The sequence below is a fragment of the Pteropus alecto genome, unplaced genomic scaffold (assembly GCF_000325575.1).
Source record: "Pteropus alecto unplaced genomic scaffold, ASM32557v1 scaffold7, whole genome shotgun sequence".
NCBI lineage: Eukaryota > Metazoa > Chordata > Mammalia > Chiroptera > Pteropodidae > Pteropus > Pteropus alecto.
This window is the reverse complement of record NW_006494614.1, coordinates 42,527,380-42,550,969: the sequence shown is the minus strand read 5'-3', so window position 1 is coordinate 42,550,969 and position 23,590 is coordinate 42,527,380. Positions and strand designations below refer to the sequence as shown.

General features: G+C 40.7%; 2 protein-coding genes across 2 annotated transcripts in view; both read right to left on the bottom strand.

Annotated features, from left to right (window-relative positions):
- Window positions 1-273: 273 nt before the first annotated feature.
- TREML2 (triggering receptor expressed on myeloid cells like 2) lies at window positions 274-8,016 on the bottom strand. The gene is made up of 5 exons (XM_006926844.2): window positions 7,935-8,016; window positions 5,606-5,926; window positions 1,942-2,353; window positions 760-866; window positions 274-458 (listed from the first exon to the last, which is right to left on the bottom strand). The coding sequence occupies exons 1-5, from the start codon at window positions 7,999-8,001 to the stop codon at window positions 274-276; spliced, it is 1,092 nt and encodes a 363-aa protein (XP_006926906.1). The 5' UTR covers window positions 8,002-8,016.
- Window positions 8,017-8,189: 173 nt separating this feature from the next.
- The window catches only part of TREML4 (triggering receptor expressed on myeloid cells like 4), a 20,832-nt gene continuing 5,431 nt past the window's right edge, over window positions 8,190-23,590 (bottom strand). The window contains 1 exon segment of the mRNA XM_015600265.1: window positions 8,190-8,367. Within this exon segment, the coding sequence (XP_015455751.1) occupies window positions 8,190-8,367 (178 nt within the window).

The following is a 23,590-nucleotide window of genomic DNA, read 5'->3' as shown; positions in this document are numbered from 1 at the left end:
TCTCTTTAGCTTGACAGTAAGGGGTTCTGAGGCCGACAGGAGCTGAGGCTCTCTGTCTATAAACGGCACCATCAGGGCTTTTCCACCATCCAGCTAGGGGCCGGGGGATCTGTGGCTCTGAGCAGAATGCCTCTGGTGGCTTCCCCCAGGACTAACTGCCTGGTGCCCTCTGCTCTGGGCCCCTTCCCCAGTTCCTTGCAGCCCAGGGAGACTGAGCAGGTAAAGTGCAGCATCTGGTTCTGGGAAGGCATGAGTCCAGCATTGCTTAAGTCTTCACCCCCCAACCTGGCTCCAATCCAGACAGGTCCCCATCTTCACTCCTCTGGCCTCCACAGGCCCTTCTGGGAGAAGCTCCCCAACACCATGAGTGGCCTTAGACCAAGCAGGCTTCCAGGGAGGCTCCGGTCTTCCTGGCGGTTCTTTCCAGGGTCTAGCGGAATCCCTGCATATGCTGTAGCCTGTGAGGACCAGGAAGAGAGATGAAGGGTGGGGATCCTGCTCATCAACACCCATGCACCTGGGCTAGTTCAGCCCCTCTTCTGGTTCTGCCCTCCACTTCCTGCCATGTCAGCCCTGGAGGGTTTTGCTATGCTGTTCCTGCCTGCCCACCCTCTTCCCTCACCTGGTTGCCTCACAGTCCTGACTCGACACACTGGAGAACACACCACCTGGGGACCAAGTTCACACAGGAGCTTTGGAAAGTGTGTCGAGCCCCATGTTCTCTGCCCACAGGAGTCTGGGAGGATGGGCTCTACTCACTTGCCACGTGTCTCTTCTTCCAGAACCCATAGACCACGATCAACATCACAGGCACTGAGAGGAAGGTCAGCACCCCCACAAGCACAACGGGATATGGATTCTGGTGCCTGAGGAGATGGGACAGAATGGGGATGTGAGCACCAGGTTCCTCCACACTGACCCACATCTTTTTGCACACCACACGTGAGGAGTTCAACCAGGGGAAACCCTGACAGCCCCTGTGGGGTGTGACAGACTCTCTCACTTGGAGACCCAGCTGTGGGAGAAGGAAGTGAAGTGCTCAGAGTTTAGGGGATAAAGTCTCCAGGTGGAGGGGAGCATCTCTCCACTTTAGTGCTTCTCCTCCATTATTCTCCCAAATCTGCTCATCATTGATGGCAAGGACTCTAAGAGACCCCCATTTGTGACCAGAGGCCAAAGTGCTTGTTCTCCTTACAGTGACAGAGGATGAGTCTTCCCACCTTCATCATCTATAACAGATACTATAGGTGCCCTGCCTATATTCCTTCCCTTTATCACCTCCGTGTATACCTGTTGTCAGCACTTCCATTTAAATATTTTTTGGCCTAAGCACTTTCTCTTTTATCACTGGTGCCTTTCACGCCACACATGGCAGGCAGCCCCCTACCAATGACCGACAGGAGTAGGTATATAAATACCCCAGTTCCCGTGCCCTTCAGGTGGCTACTTGACACTGGACCCCAGAGTTTCCCCAGTGGGACTGAGCTCTTGCTGCCTACAGTGGTAGCAGCTTAAGTATTTTGTCAGCTGCCTCTCCTTCTCTGTCTCACTTCTCCATACTTTTCCTAGTGTTCCAAAAATGACAGAAATCCTAGTCTCAGAGTCTGCTTCTGGGGGAACCCAAATTAACACATCCCCCATTTCCTACTTCCCACTCTCCCAGCCACCTCCTTGTCCTGTCCCTACCCTCTTCTCTCCATCCACAGACCCTTATGCTGACCCATCATCCCCTATCCTCATTTTCCATGGCCATCCTTTATGTAATATCTCCATCCCAGCTTCCAGTCTCCCACCACCCAATTCAGCAACAGTCCAGACTGAGTTTCTGGGAGATGAAAGAGGAAGTCTGCTATAACATTTGCACCTTGAGGTCCATTCAGGCAACTGAGAACTGTTGCCATGCCTGGTAAAATGTCGTTCAACCCCAAGACCCACAGGTACCTGATGGGGGATAATTTGTTGAGGAGAGAGCTGCTGGTATGGTACATTCTCGTGGCGGGCGATTTGGTGTGCAGGTGCCCTGCTTTGGTAGAGAAGGATGCTGGACCAGCAGAGGAGGCTCTGTCATTGCTGGGAGATGCAGTCACAGTCTGGAGTCCCGTGATCCTTCCGGGATCTGGGGTGGAGGGGCTGGTGAAGCTGTAGCCCGTCATAGAGGTCAGTCTGATGGTCTCTGAGGCAGTGGAGGGCAAAGGTCTGGCCAAGGTGAGGACTCCAGATGTGAACATCATCACATTGGTGGTGAAGTGGGCATCAGGGCCTGAGGTAGGGACTTGGCCTGTTGTGACGACAATTCCATGCTTGAGGATGTTGGCCAGCTGTGTAAGAGGAGTGTTTCTTTTGGTTGTGGGGGCTGAGGGACCAGAGAGGGAGGAATGTTAGACTGAGTTGGGAGCCTTGGTGCTAGAAGCAGATCCTGGCAACTACACAGCTCTTTGGATGCCTGGGTGGGGCCTGTCCTCATATCCCCTCCTTGACTTTGGACCCAAGATCCTGTTTGCTGAGTAACCAGGTATGTGTTTGTTCAGAGGGTGATGTCAAGGAGAAGAAGTAGGCACAGTAAAAAAGGAAGAAACGTTCACACTTCCTTTAGCCTCCCCTGCCAGACCTCCTGGGCCCAGAGGACACTCCCCGCACCCCTCCCCATCTCCCTCCTGTCACTTCCAGATCCTCCTCATTCTTGTGGGTCAGAGATTTCTCTACCATGATGTTGAACAGGGACTTTTCCAGTTGCTCCATAATTGGTGACTGGGGTCCAGAGATGAGGACAAGGAAACATCAAAGGCCCAGATTCTAAAGGACGCTGCAAATAACTTGGTCAGACATCTTCCTTGGGGGCTTTCTAAGAGACACCCAAACAGTCCTGCTACCCTGGTCCATCAACCCATCCCTTAACCATCCCATTTTCTAGAAGGAAGCTGGAATTCAGATGGTGAGGGAGAAGGGAGCTGTGGTTTGAGATCCAATCTAGGGGGCAGTGTTGGGCCTTTCTCTGCAGGGAACAAAAAGTTGGAGAGTGGTGGCAGGGTGAGGAAAAGAGGGCTGAGGCATCCCATGGCAAGGAGGTGTTCCTGAGGTCGGGGTGGTCACCATGTAAGGTGCCTGTTTTTCTGGGCAAGGGAACCCAGAACAAGTGACACTGGTGAGAGCAGTAGGGGAAGACACTGACCTGGAGCCAGATCTCCCACATCATTCTACTCAGCAGTGGGGAGATCCCCAAAGGACACTTCAAAGAATTTGCACATAGGTGCCTTGGGAGAGCCAGCATTTGAACACACCTCATAGAGGATCTCAAGGGTTGGGCAGAAAAGAAGTGACATCCAACAAAAAGAGAAGTCCTATAAGGGTCAATGAAGTCACACATCATTTCCTTCTCCTCATTCCTGCCCCAGTACGCCAAGGAATTGGGAGAGGGAGGACCAGGAAAAGATGACCAAGAAGAACACGCCCCCTGCCCCACCTACTGAGATAAAGGAGGAGGAGTTATACAGCAGGCTACACCCCTTCCCCACCTGAGGTACCTTGGGCCATGAAACCTGGTCTTCAGAGGGAAGTAGAAAAAAGCATATATTGCTAAAAGATTTAAGTTTTTCGTTGTGCTGAGGATTTTTTACTTCCTAATAAATGAAAAAGTCTGCAAAGTTGGAAATGGAAAGTAAGTTTTGACACAGTACAATGGGCAGATATGCTAGGAGAAAAATAAAACCATCTCATGTTCACATCCCTATAAATTAAGACTTCAATAAACTGGTTTCGACTACTTCCTGGGTCTAAATCAGACCTAGAGAGTGGAGAAATGAGATTTGGCTCCACATCTTAGAGACAGCAGTTGCCTAGTTCAGATCCAACGGAAAATGGGGACACAGTTGGGTTAGGGGAACAGGAAAAAGTAGACAATGAATTTCATAATCATGGCTACTTTTTCCAGGCTCTTTCATTGGCTTTTCTCCCTTTCCTATCTATAAATGTGGGAGGACCTTGAGGCTAGGTCCTTGGCCCGCCTCTCTTTTTCTATGCTCAAGAGAGTTATAGCTCCTTGATTTTTAAAGAACTTTATTGAGATATAATTTATATCCCATATAATATGCACATTTATAGTGTTAAATTCAATGTTTTTTTTATATATTCACAGAGTTGTGCAACCATCACCACGGTTAATTTTAGAATAGTTTCATCATCTCAAAAAGAAACCCCTCACCCTTTAGCCATTATCCTCTATTACACATTTTTCCTCCCAGCTCTAAGGATCCACTAATCCACTTTCCATCTCTACAGATTTCTCTAATCCCCTTTACTTTAAACTATCTTTATAGAGATACTTTCACATATATCCGCAGCTTTGACCTCTCACCCAAGCTCCAGGGTGATATATCAACTGCCTGATGCATTTCTTCACTTGAGGTCCTAGGAGGTATCTTCAACTTAACATGACAAAATGGAGCTCTTAATTTTTTCCCCTCTAAACTAGCTCCTCTTTTAGATCTACCCTACCCAATATTTGGTACCACCAAACACCTTGAGTCATCCTTGATTTCTCATTTTTACTCACCTCCCATATGATCATATCCTGTCTTACCTCAAACACATACAGGGTGGGCAGGAAGTCTGACCATCATAGTTTTGAGCCCCACATACTTCCTTCCACCTTCAGGGCCCACGTTCTATTCCAAGATACTGTCATTTCCAGTCAAGATGCCCACAATGGGTTTCTCTGCCCATCCCTTTTACCTTTCCACAATCTATCCTCCACCCAGAAGCCATTATTGTCTTAAAGATAAGCTACAACACACCCCTCTAAGCTTTCCAATAGCTCTAGATCCTATTAGAATAAAACTCAGACTTCATTATCATGTGCCTCAGGGCTGCTATTTGACTCTCCAAACTTATCTCCTATCATTTGCCCCCCACACTCAACATGGACTAGCCATACAGGCCTGTCTTATACTGGCCCAGCTCCTTCTCACCTCGGGACCTTTGCACATATAGTTCTCTCTACCTGGAATGCCCTTGGAAGCACCCACATTTCAACAGCGTTGAAAAGCTCTCATCATTTAGGGCTCTGCTTGATGTCATCTACTCAAGAAGGTCTTTTCTGAACCCCGGCACCTCTGCAGCTTCTCCCACCAAGTTACTTTCTAGTTTATAACACTGTTTTATTTTCTTAAGAGCATCTACTGCTATCTGCAATTGTTTGTCCGATGTTGCGCTACTGCATGCCATCTTCCACAGAGCTGAATTGTGTCTGTTTCTGTTCATCACTTTATCCTAAGAGCCTAGAATAGTGGCTGGCACATAATCGGGGCTCAATGAATATACGTAGAACAGATGATTGAATAAAACAAAGCACAGAGCCCTGAAGTCAAATCTCACCTCAGCCACTTGCTAGCTCTGTGACCTTGGACAAGGTCAGAGGCACGTAGGCATTTTTAGATCTCAGTTTCTTCACCTATAAAATGGTAGCGATAATGTCTATAAAAGAACTGTGAAAACCCTACTGTACAATATGCCCATTAATGGATTATTATTCTTATTGTATCTGATGTTAGTGGAGTGCAAGACACGGAGGACACCCCCACCATCCCAGTGTCCCAGCAGGCCTCCTCACCTGGAGACACTTGCAGCTGGAAGCCCATCAGAGGGTAGAGGGTCCCGGAGCTGTTGCGCATGCACCAGTACCTGCCCGAGTCCTGGCGCCTGAGGGCCACCATGGTAATTTTGACCACCTTGGCCTGAGCATCGTCCTGCAGCAAGTAGCGCGGCCCCTGTGCCCAGACACGGGTAAAGCCGGGCTCACACCTCCTCTTCCTGATTTTGCACCAAACCTTGCTCCCCATATAGTTTTTGCGGTTCTTGTAGGAGCACTGCACAGACAGAGTCTCCCCTTCAAAATGCTGCACCTTGGAGTACACACTCTCGACAGAGGTACCTGAGGAAACACAATTTGTTAAGCAAAGTCTGACAAGAGAGGAGAAGGAGGCATCTTGAAACTTGAAACTCGTGATGAAGGGAGAGGAGGTGACTATTCTCCTGCTGTCATGGGACTCACAGTCTGAGGGAGAAACATAGCCTAACTCTGAGAGTATTTCCAGTCAGATGGTGGAGACACAGGCATAGTCCTCAGGCCTGATAGACAGGAAGCCCCAAAAGATACAGCCCCTTTCTTCACGGTATTTTCTAGTCTGATGGGAGAGTGCTAAATCCTATCTTCTTGTGGAAAAGTCCCAGGACTTGCTCTCAATGAGACAAATGCACAGGCACAAACCCAAGTCACTAAATTCCAGAGCACAAACAACTTAATTAGAGAAGGACACCCAATCATATTTTTTAAAAAATTAAGAGTAGTTATGTATTTCACAAATAGGTTCACAATAGACATCTTTTAAATAGCACCTTGTCTCAGTTCATTCTATGTGGTGTTTAACTTTAAAATATCTTAGTTACATAGATTAAAACCCATAGATTAAATATGCCCCAAAGTGCATATAAACTCCTGACAGTGTGCAAGCCAAAAAATTCTATGATTATTCACTGTTCATTTGCAATATGCTGCACTCTATGCCTAGGAATAAGACGTGGTCCTTGCACTTCTTAATCCACAGTCTGGCGGAGAGAGAGTAAGTAGAGTTAGCTCAGCAGTGGGGAATCAGGGGACAGGGAGAGAGAGAAAGCTGGGATGGGATCCCTCCACCCCTGTGCCTGCCATAAGCTCAGCGCTTGCTCCCTGATACCCCGAGAGCCTTCTGCAAACAAACACATAAGCACAAGTTACTCCCCAGTAGGACAGAAGAGAAAGCACGCATTTTGGAGTCTAAATAAACATGGATTAAAACTCTGGTTCTACCACTGACTAACTTCATGAGCAGATCACTTAACATCTGTTTCTTTATGTCTCAGGTTGGCTATGAGGACTATGCCCCCAGTACAATGCCTTGAACACATTGTACATTCATTGCACTCAGTGTATGCTTCCTTTTCCCAAATGCAGGTTGCTCCAGACTTCTCCACTGGAGCCCACAGCTGTGATAACCAAGGACCTAGCACTCAAGACATCTGCCTCAGTTTCCAACGCAGCTGCTACTATAGCTAAGACTCGGAGTAAGGTAACACCCTCCCTGGGCATCACTTTTTCCCAAGCTAACTAAACAGAATGATCCAACTCAATTATTTGGCGAGTGGGAAGTTAGGGGGACCCTAAGATGGCTCGGGACAGGAGACACTCTCCTGCCCTGACAGAGGAAGGGGCCTCTCTGGGGGAGGGCCACGGGTGTGGTAACCTTTGAAATGGTCTCCGGGGTACTGTGTTCATTTCTGTCCCCCTTCTACCTCTCTCACAGGCAGTGAGGAGTGGGTTTTGCCAACCCCCACCATGCCCAGAATTGAGCAGGAAGTGGTAACTTGGTTGCCATGGTAGCAAAGGAGGCAGGATTGGGTGAGGCCCCACTCAATGAACATCAGCTGCTGTGGAGTGGAAGAGGGCTTCAGGGATTGCTTCCCCTCAGGACAGTGGGTAGTGGCATCAGCATTCTGAGAAAAGGCGAGTTCAAAGCACACGCACATGATGCAATGATTCCCGTAACAACCAAACAGGGCTTTCCTGACAGAGACCAAGGGAAGAAGGCTTTTTGCGTGAGGAACTTGAGTGTCCCTGGTCAGAGGTCCTGAGGAACGGTAGATAAAGGGATCCATGCAGAGAGGGTCCAGAGATTTATTTTAGTTTGTGATATCTGGCCTAGCTTTGCCTGGGGCCAGGAATTCAGATGGAAACTTCTCGCTGGTCTCTGGTAAGGAGCTGCTTAGGTTAGCCCAACCTCCTCCTCCCCCTCCATCCACTCCACAAAATATTAAATAAGATCATTGGACAAGAAAATATGGGGAGGGAGAGTCCAGGAAAAGGCTATTCCCTCCCACCTAACCAAACCCACCCACCTTCTCACCTGAGAGGCAACCCTGGAGCCAAGGCAGCAGCAGCAGCAGCAGCAGTGAAAGGAATGGAGGACCCATGGCTCCATCCAGGTGCAGTCAGTCAGAGGCCAGCAGGGGGCCAAGATACCCCCGAGATCCAAGATTAAGGCTCCAGGCCGATGCAGGATGGGCCACTTGGGTCTGCCAGAGAAGAACCTGGGCTTCTAAAAGTGAAGTTGCACATTTAGGGAAGTGAAGAAGTCATGTGACCAGCAGACCGCAGGATCCTACGAGAGGGCGGTGCCGGCTGCTGTTTCTGCCCTCTTCCTCGAAACTTCAGGCAGGTGCAGCTGCTCCACCCAGTCTGGGCCCCCAGCCCTGGGAGGGTTCACAGGGTCAGAAGACTCTGTGAGCCGGAGGCTTTCTGGATTCCCTCCTGGAAACTGGTACAAATAGGTGTGCTTCCTATTCTGAGACAAGGGATCCACATAGACGCTGGTGGGAAGTTTCTAGAACCTCAAGTATAGACTTCCCTGGAATCTTCTGGACTCAGAGATCCAGGGCTAGAAGCTATGCGGCTAGGGAAGGACATCTTGAATACTACATTTTTTACAAACACATTCACAAGGAGGTTCTTGTAAACTCACATTCATTCATTCATTCATTCATTCATCCCTCACTAAATACATTCACTCTGGTGCCTTGCCCCTCTCCTTCTCTCTCTCTCTCTCTGATTCCTGGCTGATCAGAAATGTCACTCATGCTCATATTTGCAAGTAACCCCCTACACACTCAAATGCAATCTTATTTTTGTCACGGTTAGAGTGTCAGGGGTAAAAAAAGGCAAACGGTAAAACTCAGAGCTTAAAATTAGGGTTCCTGTGCACTCACACATGCACACGCGCTCACACACATATACACATACTCTCACACACAACCACACACACCAGCAGCCTCTCCTTTTCGCTACTAGCATGTCTGCTTCTCTCTATCCCTCTACTTACTTGCCCTGCTGTCTTGCCTCCTCAACCACCAGTTCTCTCAAAATTCTTGCTCCCTCTCACAAGCCTCCTCAAGCAACATCAGATCTTTCCCTTCCCCCACCTCTTCACTAGAAACCACACCCCCAGCCCCTTCTTCCCCTAGCTCTGGCCCCCAGCCAGCACACAGGCATGCCCACTCAACTTCCTCTCACTCAACCCTATCTCGCCTATACAGCCGCCCGGGCTCCAGCTGAAATGACCCAGCATTTGGCCCAAGACCCCACCCTTCGCTTAGTCCCCAGGGCTGAGAATCAGAAGGATATACTGCTGACAGCCAAGAGCTGTGTCATCTGCTCCTTTGGGATGTGGGGATATAAGTGGAGCCCCATGAGGATGAGTGCTCCCCCATTCACCTATGCCAACTTTCTTCTCCTTTGATGAGACTCAGTAAAAAGTCATCAAATTTGCAAGGCCACAGTCTTAAACCGAGTTTGAACTCCCAATTCCCAAACTAAGGAAGCTTCATCTTTGCTGACCCCAAACTTTCAGTCTTTTAACTTACTCATTTGTTCATTTCTTTATGTGTTTGTTCTTCCAATCTTACATGCTAGGCATGGTGGTAAGTGTTGGGGTTACAGGAATGAGATATAGTTGTCACCTCAGACCTCTCAGCTCCCAGAAGACCTATTATGCTTTCCTCATCCACTCTTCCTTTTTCATTCTTCTCCCTCAGTCTTCAGATCCCTGAGTTCAGAGGCTATCTCACCTCCCAACACACATGGCATCTTTCTTCCTTCTTTTCCTCCATTAGCCCACTAAATGACTTCAGCAGACAAGATCTCATTTATCCCTGGGGTGGGTGGGGCCAGGACTTCGTGAGCCTGAAATCAAACCTGCTATTAAGCCGCTGCTGTGTCCTCAGCACTGAGTGAAGCATTGTGAAAAGTACCATCACTGTGATAGCAGTGTTGATGAAAGTATATAAAATGACATTCTCAATTCCTCTGACAGAGGAGGTATAAACTGGATTTGATGCTTCTTGAGTGAAATTTGGAGGGATTTATCAAAATCTCTAAAAATGTGTATACATTAGGCTTTTTGTACAAAATTATTTAATACCATATTATTGTTTTCTGTTTCTTTCTATTTCCATTAAAAAAGTAAGGTTTGATTTACATAGAGGAAAGATCATTCTTCGGTGGGAGATCCTGGGAGTTTGACAAAACCCACAGAGATTTGTAACCACCACCATTATCAACATATGGAAGCATTCCATTACCCCCTAAAGTTTCCCATGTCGCTTGGTAGTCATCCCCTTACCCTGCCCTCAGTCCAACTCTAACTTGTTAGTAGCAAACTCTTAGTTTCTTTTCCCCCTCTATAGTTTTGCCTTCTCCGGAATGTTATAAAAATAGAATGATATAATATGGCTTCTTTCTTAACATAATTTATTAAAGATGTGTGTTGGGTGTATCAACAGTTTGTTCCTTTTTGTTGCAAAGTAAGATCCCATTGTATGGGTGAACCACAATTTATTTATCCATATCCCAGTTGAAGGACATTCAGGTTGGTGTCCAGTTTGGGGTTATTCTAGGTAAAACTATTACAAACATTTGTACGCAGGTTCCTGTATGAACATAGGTTTCCATTTCACTTGGGTAAATACCTAGAGTGGGATTGCTGTGTTGTAGGGTAAGATTATGTTTAATTTTAAAGGACCTGACACATCGTTCTCCAACGAGGCTGCACCATTTTGCACTTCTACCAGCATTTTGCTTCTCTACTACCATTTTGCATTTGTTCCAGATTTTTGTTCTCTATCCTTGCTAGCATTTGATATTGTCAGGTGTTGGTTTTATCCTTCAATTCTAATTGGTGTGTAGTAGTATTCATTGTGGTTTTATTTTGCACTTCTCTAATGATATTAAGCATCTTTTATTGTACTTATTTGCCATCAATATATCTTCTTTAAGATAGTGTCTGTTCAATTCTCTTCCTCATTTTTGTTTGTTTTCTTATTTTTGATGTTTGAGAGCTCTTTATATATTCTGATGTATTCTTTAATTAAATATGTGTATTGCCAATTTTTCCCAATCTGTTTTATTTTCTTATTAGGATCTTTCATGAGCAAAACGTTTTAATTTTGATACCATTTTTCAAAATCATACTTCATGTGCCAGATCGAAGAATTTTTTGCTTAACCCAAGGTCACAAAGATTTATTTAACTGCCTTATTAAGATATAATTCACATAATATAAAATTGACTCATTTAAAGTGTACAGTACAGTAGTTTTTAGTATATTCACTAAGTTATACAACCATCACCCCAATTCAATTTTACAACATTTTCACTCAAAAATGAAACTTCATACCCATTAGCAGTCACACCCTGTATTAGTTTCCGATTACTGCAAACTTGGTGGCTTATTCTCTGACAGTTCTGGAGACCGGAAATTTGAAATAGTATCACTGGACCAAGATTAAGGTATTGGCAGGGCTGCGGTTCCTCTGGAGACTCTAAGGAAGAATCCACCACTTGTCTCTTCCAGTTTAAGGTGGACGCTAACATTCCTTGGCTTGAGACTTTGTCACTCCAGTGTTCAAGGCCGGCATCTCCAAACTCTCTCTGCTCCATCATTATATTACCTTCTCCTCTGGGTGTTCAAATCCTCCTCTGCTTTCTTCTTATAAGGCTACATGTAATTGCATTTAGCACCCATGCACATAATGTAGGATAATCTCCCCATCTCAAAATCCTGAACTTAATCGCATCTGCAAAGGCCCATTTTCACCATATGAAGTCACACTCACAGGTTCCAGGGATTAGGGCATGGATATCTTTCGTGAAGCCATCTACTGTCTATCTTTATAGACTTGTCTAGTTTGGATGTTTCAGAAAAACATAATTATACACTATATGGTCCTCTGTGACTGTGTTTTCAAGATTTGTCCATGTCATACAGTACTTGCTGCACCAAATTATATCAATACTTCATTTCTTTAAATAGCTCAGTAGAATTTCATTGTATGTATATACATTTTATTTATCCATTCATTAGTCAATGGGCATTTAATTTATTTCTATTGTTTGGCTATTATGAACATGCTACTATAAACTTGTGTACAAGTTTTTGTGTGGACATGCTTTCATTTCTCTTGAGGAAATAATCGGGAGTGGAATTGCTGGATCATATGATGATTCTATGCTTATCCATTTTTTGTACCTTCCAAATAGTTTTCCAACATGGCTACACCATTTTACACAGTCACCAACAATGTATGAGAGTTTTAATTTCTCTGCACTCTCTAATACTTGTTACTTGTCTGTCTTTTTTGTGATAGCCCTCCTAGTGGGTATGAAGGGTTGTGGTTTTAATTTGTATTTACCTAGAAACTGATGATGTTGAGCATCTTTTTATGTGCTCACTTGGCATTTGTATATCTTCTTTGGATAAATGTTCATTCAATTCTCTTGCCCAATTTTTAGATGGGTTATTTGCTTTCTTAGCACTTGAAAAATGTTCTGCCATTTAATTGTGACCTTCATGGTTTCAAAATGAGAAAGTCTGTAATTAAGATTGGTGTTCCTTTATAGGTAATGCATTGTTTCTGTCTGGCTATTTTTGAGGGTTTGTTTTTAGTTTTGGTTTGGGGTTTTTGCTTGTTTGTTTGTTTTTTTGCTTGTTTGTTTGTTTGTTTGTTTGTTTTGTCTTTAGTTTTCAGAAGTTTACCTTCGATGTCTCTTGATAAATGTTTTTTGGGGGGATGTATCCTATTTGGAGCTCACTAAGCTTTTTGGATCTGTAGGTTTATATCTTTTGCCAAATTTTGGCAGTTTTAAATCATTATTTCCTCAAATATTTTTTCAGTCCATATTCTTTCTCCTCTCTTTCTGGGACTCTGATGATGTAAATGTTAGCCCTTTTCTTATTGTCCCACATATTACTGAAGCTCTGCTAATTTTTTTCAGTCTATTTTTTTCTGTTGCTCAGATTGAATAAATTCTATTGATCTGTCTTCAAGTTTACTAAGTCTATCTTGTCATCTCCACAATATAACAGACATATACCTAAATTCCTATCTAACAATAGAGTCCATTCAATAAGCTTTTTATTTCCAAATTTCCTTTTGTTATTAATTTCTAATTTGATTCCACTGTCATTGGAGAATATACTCTTTATGATTTCAAAGGGCTTTCTGTTACTGCCACTAAAGGTACATGGAAATGTTTGTTGGTACACTCGTTGTGGAGGCAGGTTTGGGATGGCCCAGGTCCTTTGCTGCTGTCACTGCTGCTAGTGGATCAGACCACATGCTGTCCTCTCCAACACCCAGTCCAAGGATATGGGGGATAATAAGAAAACTCAAGGAACTGACCAAGTTGTTCACAAGTCCTGAGGTCTCCAGCCAGCTGTCCCCTCTACCTGACTTCTAGAATCCTTTTATCATAATCTGCTGAGTAATTGACAGGATATTTAGTTGTATTTAGAGGAGATGAACTGGAAAAAGTGAGTCTAGCCCATCTCATTCTGGAACCAGAAATTATTTGTATTTTTATCATTGAATTGTAAGAGTTCTTTATATATTTTATATATGAGACATATGGTTTGCAGATATATTTTCCAGTTCTGCGGGCTGCTTTTTCACTTTCATGATGGCATTATTTTTCAATGCAAAAGTTTTAAAATTTGATGAGTCCAATTTATCTATTTTTTTGTCACTCATGCTTTTGGTATCATATTTTAAAAATCACTGTCTAACCCAAGGTCACAAAGATTTACTCCTATGTTTTCTTCTAAAAACTTCATAGTTTTAGCTGTTACATTTAAGTCTATGATCCATTTTGAGTTAACTTTTATGTATGATGAGGTATGAAAACAATTTTATTTTATTTTTGCATGTGGATATCCAGTTGTTTCAATCTGTTCAAACCATTTGTTGAAATGACAATTTTTTCTCCATTGAATTGTTTTGACATCATTGTCAAAAATCAATTGACCATAAAGGTTAAGGATTATTTTCACACTCTCAATTCTATTCCTTTGATCTATATGTCTGGCTTTAAGCCAGTACCACACTGTTTTGATTACTATAGTTTCATAATAAGCTTTGAAACCAAGAGGCATGAGTTCTCCTGTTGCAGAAATGTTGCAAAACAAGACTGGCGAGAAACCAAGCACCACTAGGAGAATTGGAGAACTCAGGTTTATTATGTCGCTGATCCCAGAAGAGCTAGCACTCTGAAGATCTGGGCCCTGAGCTCAGGGGCAATTTTGCTTTTATATGCATGCTGTTAAATTGGCATGGGCTGATAGGTTGATTTGTCGTTAGATAGTTACAGACCACAGGAGTTGCTATGGGCTATAGGCAATTACAGAGCATGAGATTTTCAAACAAGAATTTAGGTAATATGTCTGTTATCTGTTTCCCAGACAGAACAATCAAAGGGGAGGGTGAGTCTGCAGTTGATCTCCAGATCACTCTGCCCTTCGGCTTATGCAGTAAGCATGTTCACAGAAGCAAAACAAAGAGCTGATTACAAGGTTAGCCATTTGAGTGGAAAATTCCTCTTCACTCCAACTTTGTTCTTTTTCCAGACTGTTTTGGCTGTTCTAGGTCATTTGCATTTCTATATGAATTTTAGGATCAGCTTGGCAGTTTCTGAAAAGAGCCACCTAGGATTTTGATAGGGATTGTGCTGGATCTATAGATTAATTTGGAAATTATTATCAAGTTATCAATATTAAGTGGCCTAATCCATGAACATGATCTCCATTTATTTAAATCTTTAATTTCTTTCAACAATCTTTTGTAGTTTTCAGTATTCCATTCCTAAGTATTTTTTTCCTTTTGGTGCTACCATGAATTAAATTGCTTTCTTAATTTCATTTTCAGATTGTTCATAGCCAATGTATAGAAATACAATTTAATTTATGTATGTTGAACTGTATCTTGCAATCTTGCTGAATTTATTCATTTTAATAGTTTGTGTGTGTGTGTGTTCTTTAGGATTTTCTATTTAGAAGACCATGTCATCTGCTAATAGAAATAATTTTACTTCTTTTCCAATTTAGATGACTTTTATTTATTTTTCTTGCCTACTTACCCTAGCTAGAACCTATTGCCACTACATTGAATGGAAGCGGCAAGAATGTACATCCTTCTTGTGATCCTGATCTCAGGCATAAAGTTTTCAGTCTTTTATCATTAAGTCTATTAACTGTAGGATTTTCATGTCCTTTTATTAGATTAAAGAAGTTCCTTTCTACTTCTTACTTGTTAAATTTTTTTTTATCATGATGTTAGATTTTGTCAAGTACTATTTTGTATCTATTGAGATAATCATGTAGTTTTTCTCCTTTATTCTATTCATATAGCATCTTACACTGATTGTTTCTGGGATAATTTCATTAGGAGGATGTATAATCCTTTTTTATATTTTGCTGGATTTAGTTTACCAGTATTTTGTTGATATTTTTTGCATGTATATTCATAATAGATATTGGTCTGTAGTTGTGATGTCTTTGGTTTTGTTATCAGGGTAATAGTGGCCTCATATAATGAGTTAGAATGTGTTCTCTCACGTATTATTTTGGAAGAATTTGAAAAGAATTCATAATAATTGTTCTTTAATATTTGATAGAATTCACCAGTGAAGACATCAAGGCCTAGGATTTTCTTCGTGGGAGTGATTTATATTACTAATTCAATCTCTTTATTGTTATTCTATTCAGACTTTGATTTTTCTTGAGTCAACCTCAGTAGTTTGTATCTTCCTATCAAGTTGTCCATTTCACCAAAGTTAGACAATTTCTTGGCATATGGTTTTTCATATTATTTCCTTATAATCCTTTTTATTTCTCTAAGATTATTAGTAGTGCCCATCTCTCTTCATTCCTTGTTTTAGTAATTTGAGTCTTCTCTCTTTTTAGCTTGACCAAACCAGCTAATGACTTATCAACTTAGCTGATCTTTTTCAAAGAACCCACTTTTGGTTTCATTGATGTTCTCTATTGTTTTTTTTTTTTTCCTATTTCGTTTACTTCCTATTTTGTCTCTATTATTTCCTTCCTTCTCTCTGGTTTGAATTTAGTTTTCATTTCCTTTTTATAGTTGCTGAAAATGGAACGTTTTGTAATTGATTTGACATCTTTCTTCTTTTCATAATATAGGCATTTTCAGCTATAAATTTCTAAAGACTGATTTAGCTGCATTCTACAAGTTTTAGCATATTACATTTTTGTTTGAATCCATCTCAGAATATTTTCTAATATCCTTTGTGATTTCTTCTTTGACCCATTGATCATTTAAGTATGTGTTGTTTAATTTCCACATATTTGTAAATTTCCAAATTTTACTATTGTTTTTGATTTCTAATTGAATCCTATTGTGGTTAGAAAACATACTTTGTATGATTTCAAACCATTTAAGTTTATTGAGGCTTGTTTCAAGGCCTCGTATATGATCTATTCTGTGCTATATGCACTTGAAAAGAGTCTGTATTCTGCTATTTTTGCAGGGGAGTGTGTTACAGATGTTGGTTAGTTAGGTCTAGATGGTGTATAGTGTTGTTCAAGTCTTCTATTTCATTGTTGATCCTCTGCCTAGGAGTTATATCAGTTATTAAAAGTGGGATATGAAATCTTCAATTAATACCATTTATTTGTCTATTTCTCCCTTTATTTCTGTTAGTTTTCACTTTGTGTATTTTGGGGCACTGTTGTTAGGTGTATATATATGTTCATAATTTATATATCTTCCTGATGGATTGACCCTCTTGTCGTTATAAAATTTTTTTTATCTCTAATAACATTTTTATTTTAAAATTTATCTGATATTGACATAGCCATACCAGGTGTCTTTTGGTTACTGTTTGTGTTGTATATTCCCCATCCTTTTACATTCAATCTATGTGTGTCTTTGAATATAAAATATGTCTCTTGTAAACAGAATATAGTTGGTTCGTGTTCTTTTCTTCTCTTCTTCCAATCTCTGCTTTTGATCGGAGTGTTTAATTAATCTACATCAGGATCTATGTCTTCCATTTGGCTATTTCTTTTCTACATGTCTTATGCAATTTTTATTTCTCTTCCATTATTCTTCCATTACTGTCTTCTCTTGTGTTAAATAGATACTTATTGTATACCATTTTAATGCCCTTATTGTTTTTCCCCATTCTAAAAAAAAATTTTAATAGTTGTCCTGGGGATTTTATGTGGCATCTTAAGAATTTTTTTTCACTAGAGCTTCATTTCCTCTATACCTCCTTTTTGCTAGTGTTGCCATATAAATTGCATCTTTAAACATTATAAGCCCATCAACACAGTTTTATAGTTATTGCTGTATGCAATTGTCTTTTAATCAGATAGGGGAAGAGTTGTAAACAAAATAATACATTTAGACTCTCTTTTATATTTACTTATATAGTTATCTTTCTAGTTCTTTATTGCTTCATATGGTTTCAAATTATTATCTACTGTCTTTTCATTTCAGTCCCACAGATTCCCTTTAATGTTTCTTAAAGGGAAAGTCTGCTAGCACAGAATCCTCTCAGCTCTCTTTTAATTTTTCCTTCATTTTAGGGTGGTAGTTTTGCTAGATATATAATTCTTTGTTTATAGTTTCTTCCTGCTACAATAACAAATCCATAAGTTGGAAGTGTTTAACACTCATTATTGATAATGGGCAAAACACGCTGACAAAAAAAAATCAGTAGAGATATAAAACATTTGAACAAACTATCAATCAACTGGACCTAATTGACATTTATACACCTAATAACTGAAAAATACACATTATTTTCAAGTGCATATTTTATGACATATGCTGGGCCACAGTATACAACTCAATAAATTTTAAAATATTGAAGTCATATGGAGTGTGTTCTGGAAGCGTTATAGTATTAACCTTTACATTTAGGTTTGTGATCCATTTTAAATTAATTTTCATATATCATGTGAGGTAAGAGTTGAAGTTCACTTTTGTCCTAAAGGATACCCTATTGTTTAAGTATTAATGTTTTTAAAAGACTTTTCCCATTTAATTACATCTTGCAAAAATTAATTAACCATATATGTGAGTTTATATCTGGACTAATGAGAAAACGATAATTTAAAATAGGAGTAATATTGTCAGAGAGATAAGGAACAATGTTAGAAGCATGGAACTGGAGCAAGCAATAATGAAAAAGAATTAATTAGAGATGCCGATTTATTAAAAGGAAAATTATTGAAATGAATTCTGTAAGTAAGGATGAATAGCAGAAGAACAAATTAGTGAGAAAAGAATAGATTCAAAGAATACAACCAGAAGATGTTAAGAAGGGGTAAAGAAACAAAGTATAAGAGAAAAATTAAGAGGTATGGAGGACAGATATAGAAATTCAACATCTCCTCAAAGAAGTCCTAAAAGTAGAAAAATAGATAAGTGGAGGAGAGGAATTATTTGAAAAATAATACTGAAAATTTAAAGAACTATAAAAGACATCAGATTGAATGTGTTCAGAGTTCCAAATAGAATGGAGAATTAAAAACCTCACATTAAGACACATTATAATAAAAATTTCAAGTAGAAAATTCTAAAATGTTCCAGTGATATAAAACAGTTCAGTTAAAATGAACAAAATTCAGAGTGTTATTAGACTTTTCCATAGTAACACTGGAGGTAAGACAGTGATGTAATAATATCTTCACAGTTTTTTAAGAAAAAATTTTAGACATTAGCTTAAAACACAGAGTTTATTGCAAGATTGAAAATAGTGGTGAAGAGAATTAAACAATTTTGAAACCAAGACTGTTAAGATGAAATATTAAAAAGTCATAGCTAATTGCTAGTTCTTAGTCTACTTTTATTCTATTGTTAATGTTTTTAAAATGAATCTCAATGTTTCTGTACTGTTAGAATGGCCTTGACCAAATCATTTACAGTTATAGAAGTTCAATAAATCAATACCTTCAGCCATATACAACTGAAAACCAAATAGCCGTGGCTTCACCAAGAGTGTTTTTATATTATTATTTTTAATATAATAATAGAAAAATAATAAAAATATATTATTTTTATTATGAAGATTATTGAGCATGCACAAAAATAGAGATTATAATACATCTAACCCCTATGTGCCATCACTCCCCATTTTTTTGAAAAAAATAAATAAATTCCATAGGCAGTACTGTGTACTTCATACAGATTCACAACAGGAAGTACCTCATCTCTAGTTGTCTATATTAGTGGCTCAGGTGTCCTTTTTATCTCATTTTAAGATATCTGGGATGATAGGAAAGGAAGGCCAGTGGGCTGCGTCTGCCATCTTGCTCAGGTTCCCCCTACACATTTCAGTTCAAAGATTTGAATTCTAGTACAAGAGGAAGTACATGAGATTCTTAGGTAGCACAGAGGTGTTAGGTTCCCCAAAGGAGGAACGCACAAGGCCAAAGGGGTTAAGCAAGATTTACTGTAGCAGAGTGACAGCCTGGCTGAGCCAAAGATGGCATCAGCCCCGAAAGCAAGGGGAGCTGAAACTTATATGGGGCTTGAGGTGGGCTTTTTTGGTGGGAATATTTCGGGTGGGTAAATTGGCGGGGGAGGGAGGAGAGTTCAGTGAAATGGGAGGTGAGCATGTAGCATTGCCAACCCGATGCAAAGTATGGTTCCCACACAAAGGTAAGGGAGGAGTCTGGTTCCCACACTATGGGGGCTTGGGATTGGGCCCTCCTGGTCCTAACAAGAGGCAAGAAACAGGAAACATGAAATCAAGGTACTCAAATGAGGTGGGGGTAAGAGACTGCGGGAGTCCCTGGGGAGAAGGAACAGAGACATAGGAGAGGAAGGTGCTAAGTTGGGCTTTGGTCCATGGAGCAGAGGTGTTGATTCAGACACAGATAAACTTTCCATGGGTGGTCCATTTGCAGAAGGGTCAGGGCCAGGGAGGTAGTTCTCAGAGTTCTCAGTACCTGGATGAAGGGTCACCACAGGTGAACTCAGGAGCTGGGGGTTGTCTCCAGCAGGCTTGAGCACTGACTTTTCTTCATAGGGCTGTGGTAACCAAATGGTTAGAGTGGCTCCCAATAGCTGGTCAGGGGGAGAATGGGGATTCTTCCTGCATCCATAGATGAGGCTAAATACATCCAAGGGGGCCTGGGGCCTGGGCACAGTCAGAAACCTTTGTCACTGCTGTCTGCCCCCGCCCCCCCCAAACACACCCCTCTCCCATATATATCTTTATGACCCTGGGGAGGGAAGATAAGGAGGAAATTAACAAATTTAAGTGAATCGTTTCCCCACTGTCTTTCCCCAACCTTCCTCTGACCCAGTCCCTGTTACTAGGTCCTTTTTTCTCCATCCCTTCTCCCTTTCACCTACTTCTATCCATGACCCTTCCTGTCCCCTAAACTTTCTTCATAATTTTCAGCTTTCTCCTTCTGCCCTCCTTTCTCCTAAGTCAGAGAGTGAGGCAGAGCCTGCGATGGGGGCTCTGGGAAGGCAACTGTCTGTCTCTAAGGTTTGTTTCTTTTGAATGGGAGCAGGTAACACCAGAATAAAAAGCAGAAATTGCAAGAAATAGTGAATATTCAGATTAGACTCAGTTATAGTTTTTTCTACCTTTTTTCTCTATGGTTCCTTTTTCCTGGCCATCTTTCCTGGGACAGAAGCTGTCCCCAGCTCCGTTGTTTCCCTGCCCCGGTCAAACCAAGCCCACTCACCCAGTGCCCTGCACCTACAGCTTAGAAGGACAAACAAGACTGATAGCACCAAGCCCTTGGCCATGAAGAGTCCACAAGGCATGGCAACAAGGAACCTGGAGGCAGCTGAACCAACGGAGAAAAGGAAACTTGCTTTCCTTGTGGGAGGAGGGAGAAAGGAGGATGGACCTGGGCTGGATGTCAGCTGTTTTTGTAATGTCCCTGAGCCAGGCCCCTTGCTGCTGGAGCTTGTTTGTATGTATAAGAACCACCCTGAACTGACTATGCAGGGGCGATGGACGCAGGAGTGGGGGACAGGGTCACAGGGTTCTCTCTGGGCCTATCAGGACACCCAGTCATAGGGAACCCAGGAGTCCTGGATGAAGAAAAAGGTTGGCTCCAGGAAGAGATAAGGATCAGAGTTGAGTGGGGTGGGAGAGATAGAGGCAGGGAAGTAGGAAGATTCCTACCAGATTAGACAGACAGGGCTGTCAGGTTGGACCATCAGTAGGAGGCTACTGAGGCCAGAAAAAAAAGGCAGATATTCTGGGGTGGGGAGACCCCAGAATCAGAGCTAGGCAAACCAGGTGTGGGGGTCATGCAGAGGGCCCCAGGGAGGTCTCTCGGGTCCCAGCAGTCTAGAGCCTGGGGCTTTACCCTGTCTGTTTCTAAGTGGCTGGGTGACAGTTTTGGACTGTATGCATAGGATCTCTGGGCCTCATTCCTTCAGCTGTGATGTCTTGGATAGTCCCTAAGATGCTTTGGACTCTGAATTCTAAGAGGCTCCTCCTCACATCTGTGGGGCTGTCAAGGAGGGAGCAATGACTGTGACTGTCTACACTCTCGTCGGGGTTCCTATGTGACACAGCATCTTACAGTGTCCTCATTCTGCCACTTGAAAAGGTGTCAAGTGGCATTTTATGGTTGTTTTAATTGACATTTCTTTGATTACTAACAAGTGTGAACATCACTTGGATGCCTCTAGGACTTCCTCTTCCATAAACCGTTTTTCACATGCTTTACCCATTTCTACTGCGATATCTGTCTTTCTCCTGTTGATGAGCATAACTCCTTGTATATTATAGACTGTACTGCTGTGTTGGTTTTAGACATCGTCAGTGAATTTTTCCTGGTCCATCGTCTGCTTGATAACTTTCCCATAGTGTTATTCATTGAATAGAATCCTTTGAATTTGATGTAATCAAATTATTTTTTGCCTTATGATTTGTGCTTTTGAATGAGAAGTCCTTCCTCATCCTTAGATCACACAGTCCCCTGCAGTTTTTTTTCTATTAACATAATAATTTTATTTTTCACATGTATATCTTGAATCCACCTGGAATTCATCTTTGTATTTAGTGTTAGGTAAGAATCTACTGTTTTGGGTTGATTGTTTTGTTTTTTTTTTCATGTGCTCTGTCAGTTTTCTCAAAGACATCTACCAAATAATGGGCACTTTGCCCCGTTGATTTGTGATGCTTCCTTATCATAAAGTTTTGATTTTTGTCATTTGATCTGATGTCTCGAACTCCTGCTAAACTCTCATGAGATCTAATAGTTTGCAGTTTCTGCTTATTTTTTTTCTAAGTAAATGACAATTTTAAGTACTTTCCCTCTCTAATCTTCTTTCATCTTATCTGTTTTCCTTTTCCTGTGGCATTGACCAGGACCTCTAATGCTATCTTAAGCACTAGTAGTAGCTGTGGAAATCCTTGATTTGAATGTCCACTTTCTCCACTAATGTGTGCTGTACTCTTTGTTAGACAGTCTTTACCAAGTTATTTTGTCCTATTTCTCATTTATGAAGGGTTTTTTTTCTTATAATAATAAATGTATTGAACTTTTCCAGATGCTTTTTCTGCATCAGTTGACTTTTTTCCTGTGGTTTATTAATTTGGTTCATTTTCATGGATTTGGTCCTGGGATAAACCCCACATGATCATAATGCATTCATTTTTAACACACTGTTAACTTCAGCTAGCTAATATATATATATATATATATTTTTTTTTACTCTATGTCCATCAGAGAAATTAATTTATAATTTAATTTTCCAGTATTATTCTCCACTGGTTTTGAGATTAAGATGAAATTAGCCTCTCAAAATGAGCTAGGCAGCTTTTGCTTTTCTATTTTCTGCAAAATCTTGTATAAAATATGAATCAAATGTTTCTTAAAAGAATGGCGATACCTATAAAATCATCTGAGTCATGAAATTTCCGTCAAGATAGGGCTTTATCTAATATTTCAATTTCTTTTATATTCATTAATCTATTTATTAATCCATAAAAAGCATTTTATATACTTTTTTAAAATTTGTCCACTCCTGGGATTTCAAAAAGTATTTGTTCAGGATATGTGTATTTAAAAATCTTTTTAGAGTGTGGGGTTATTTTCTTCTTTTCTTTCGGTTTGTTGTTTTTTTATTTATCTTCACTGAGTCTTGTCAGAAGTAGGCCTATCTTATTAAACTTTTCAAAGAACTAATTATGAGTTTTCTTAATCTCCACTTTTTTAATCCTTATAATTGATTTCAAACCCTCATCATTATTATTTTTCTCCTTATATTTCTTCAGGCTTGCTCCATTGCTCACTTTCCACCTTCTTGAGTTGAATATTTAGCTCATTTGTCTTTAACCTTTTATATTTCTGCTTTTAAAGTTATTAATTTCCCCTCTAAATATTAACTATGCCCCATAAACTTGATCTGTAGTCTTTATATCATAATGTATTTTATTGTAAACTTAAAGATTTATATAACATATTAATAACTATCACTTTGTTTCAAAACATACTATTTTAGCTTTACTTATATGCATTCTTAACTTTATTGCATTGTTTAGAGAATATATTCTGTATCATAGTAATTCTTTGGAATTTATTTAAGTTTCTTTTATTTCTTCAAACAAGGTCTACTTTTGTAAGTAGTCTATGTATATTTGAAATAATATATATTATCTGTTTTTATTTATATAGTGTGTTTTATATATGTGTGTGCATATACACACATATATTTATAAATA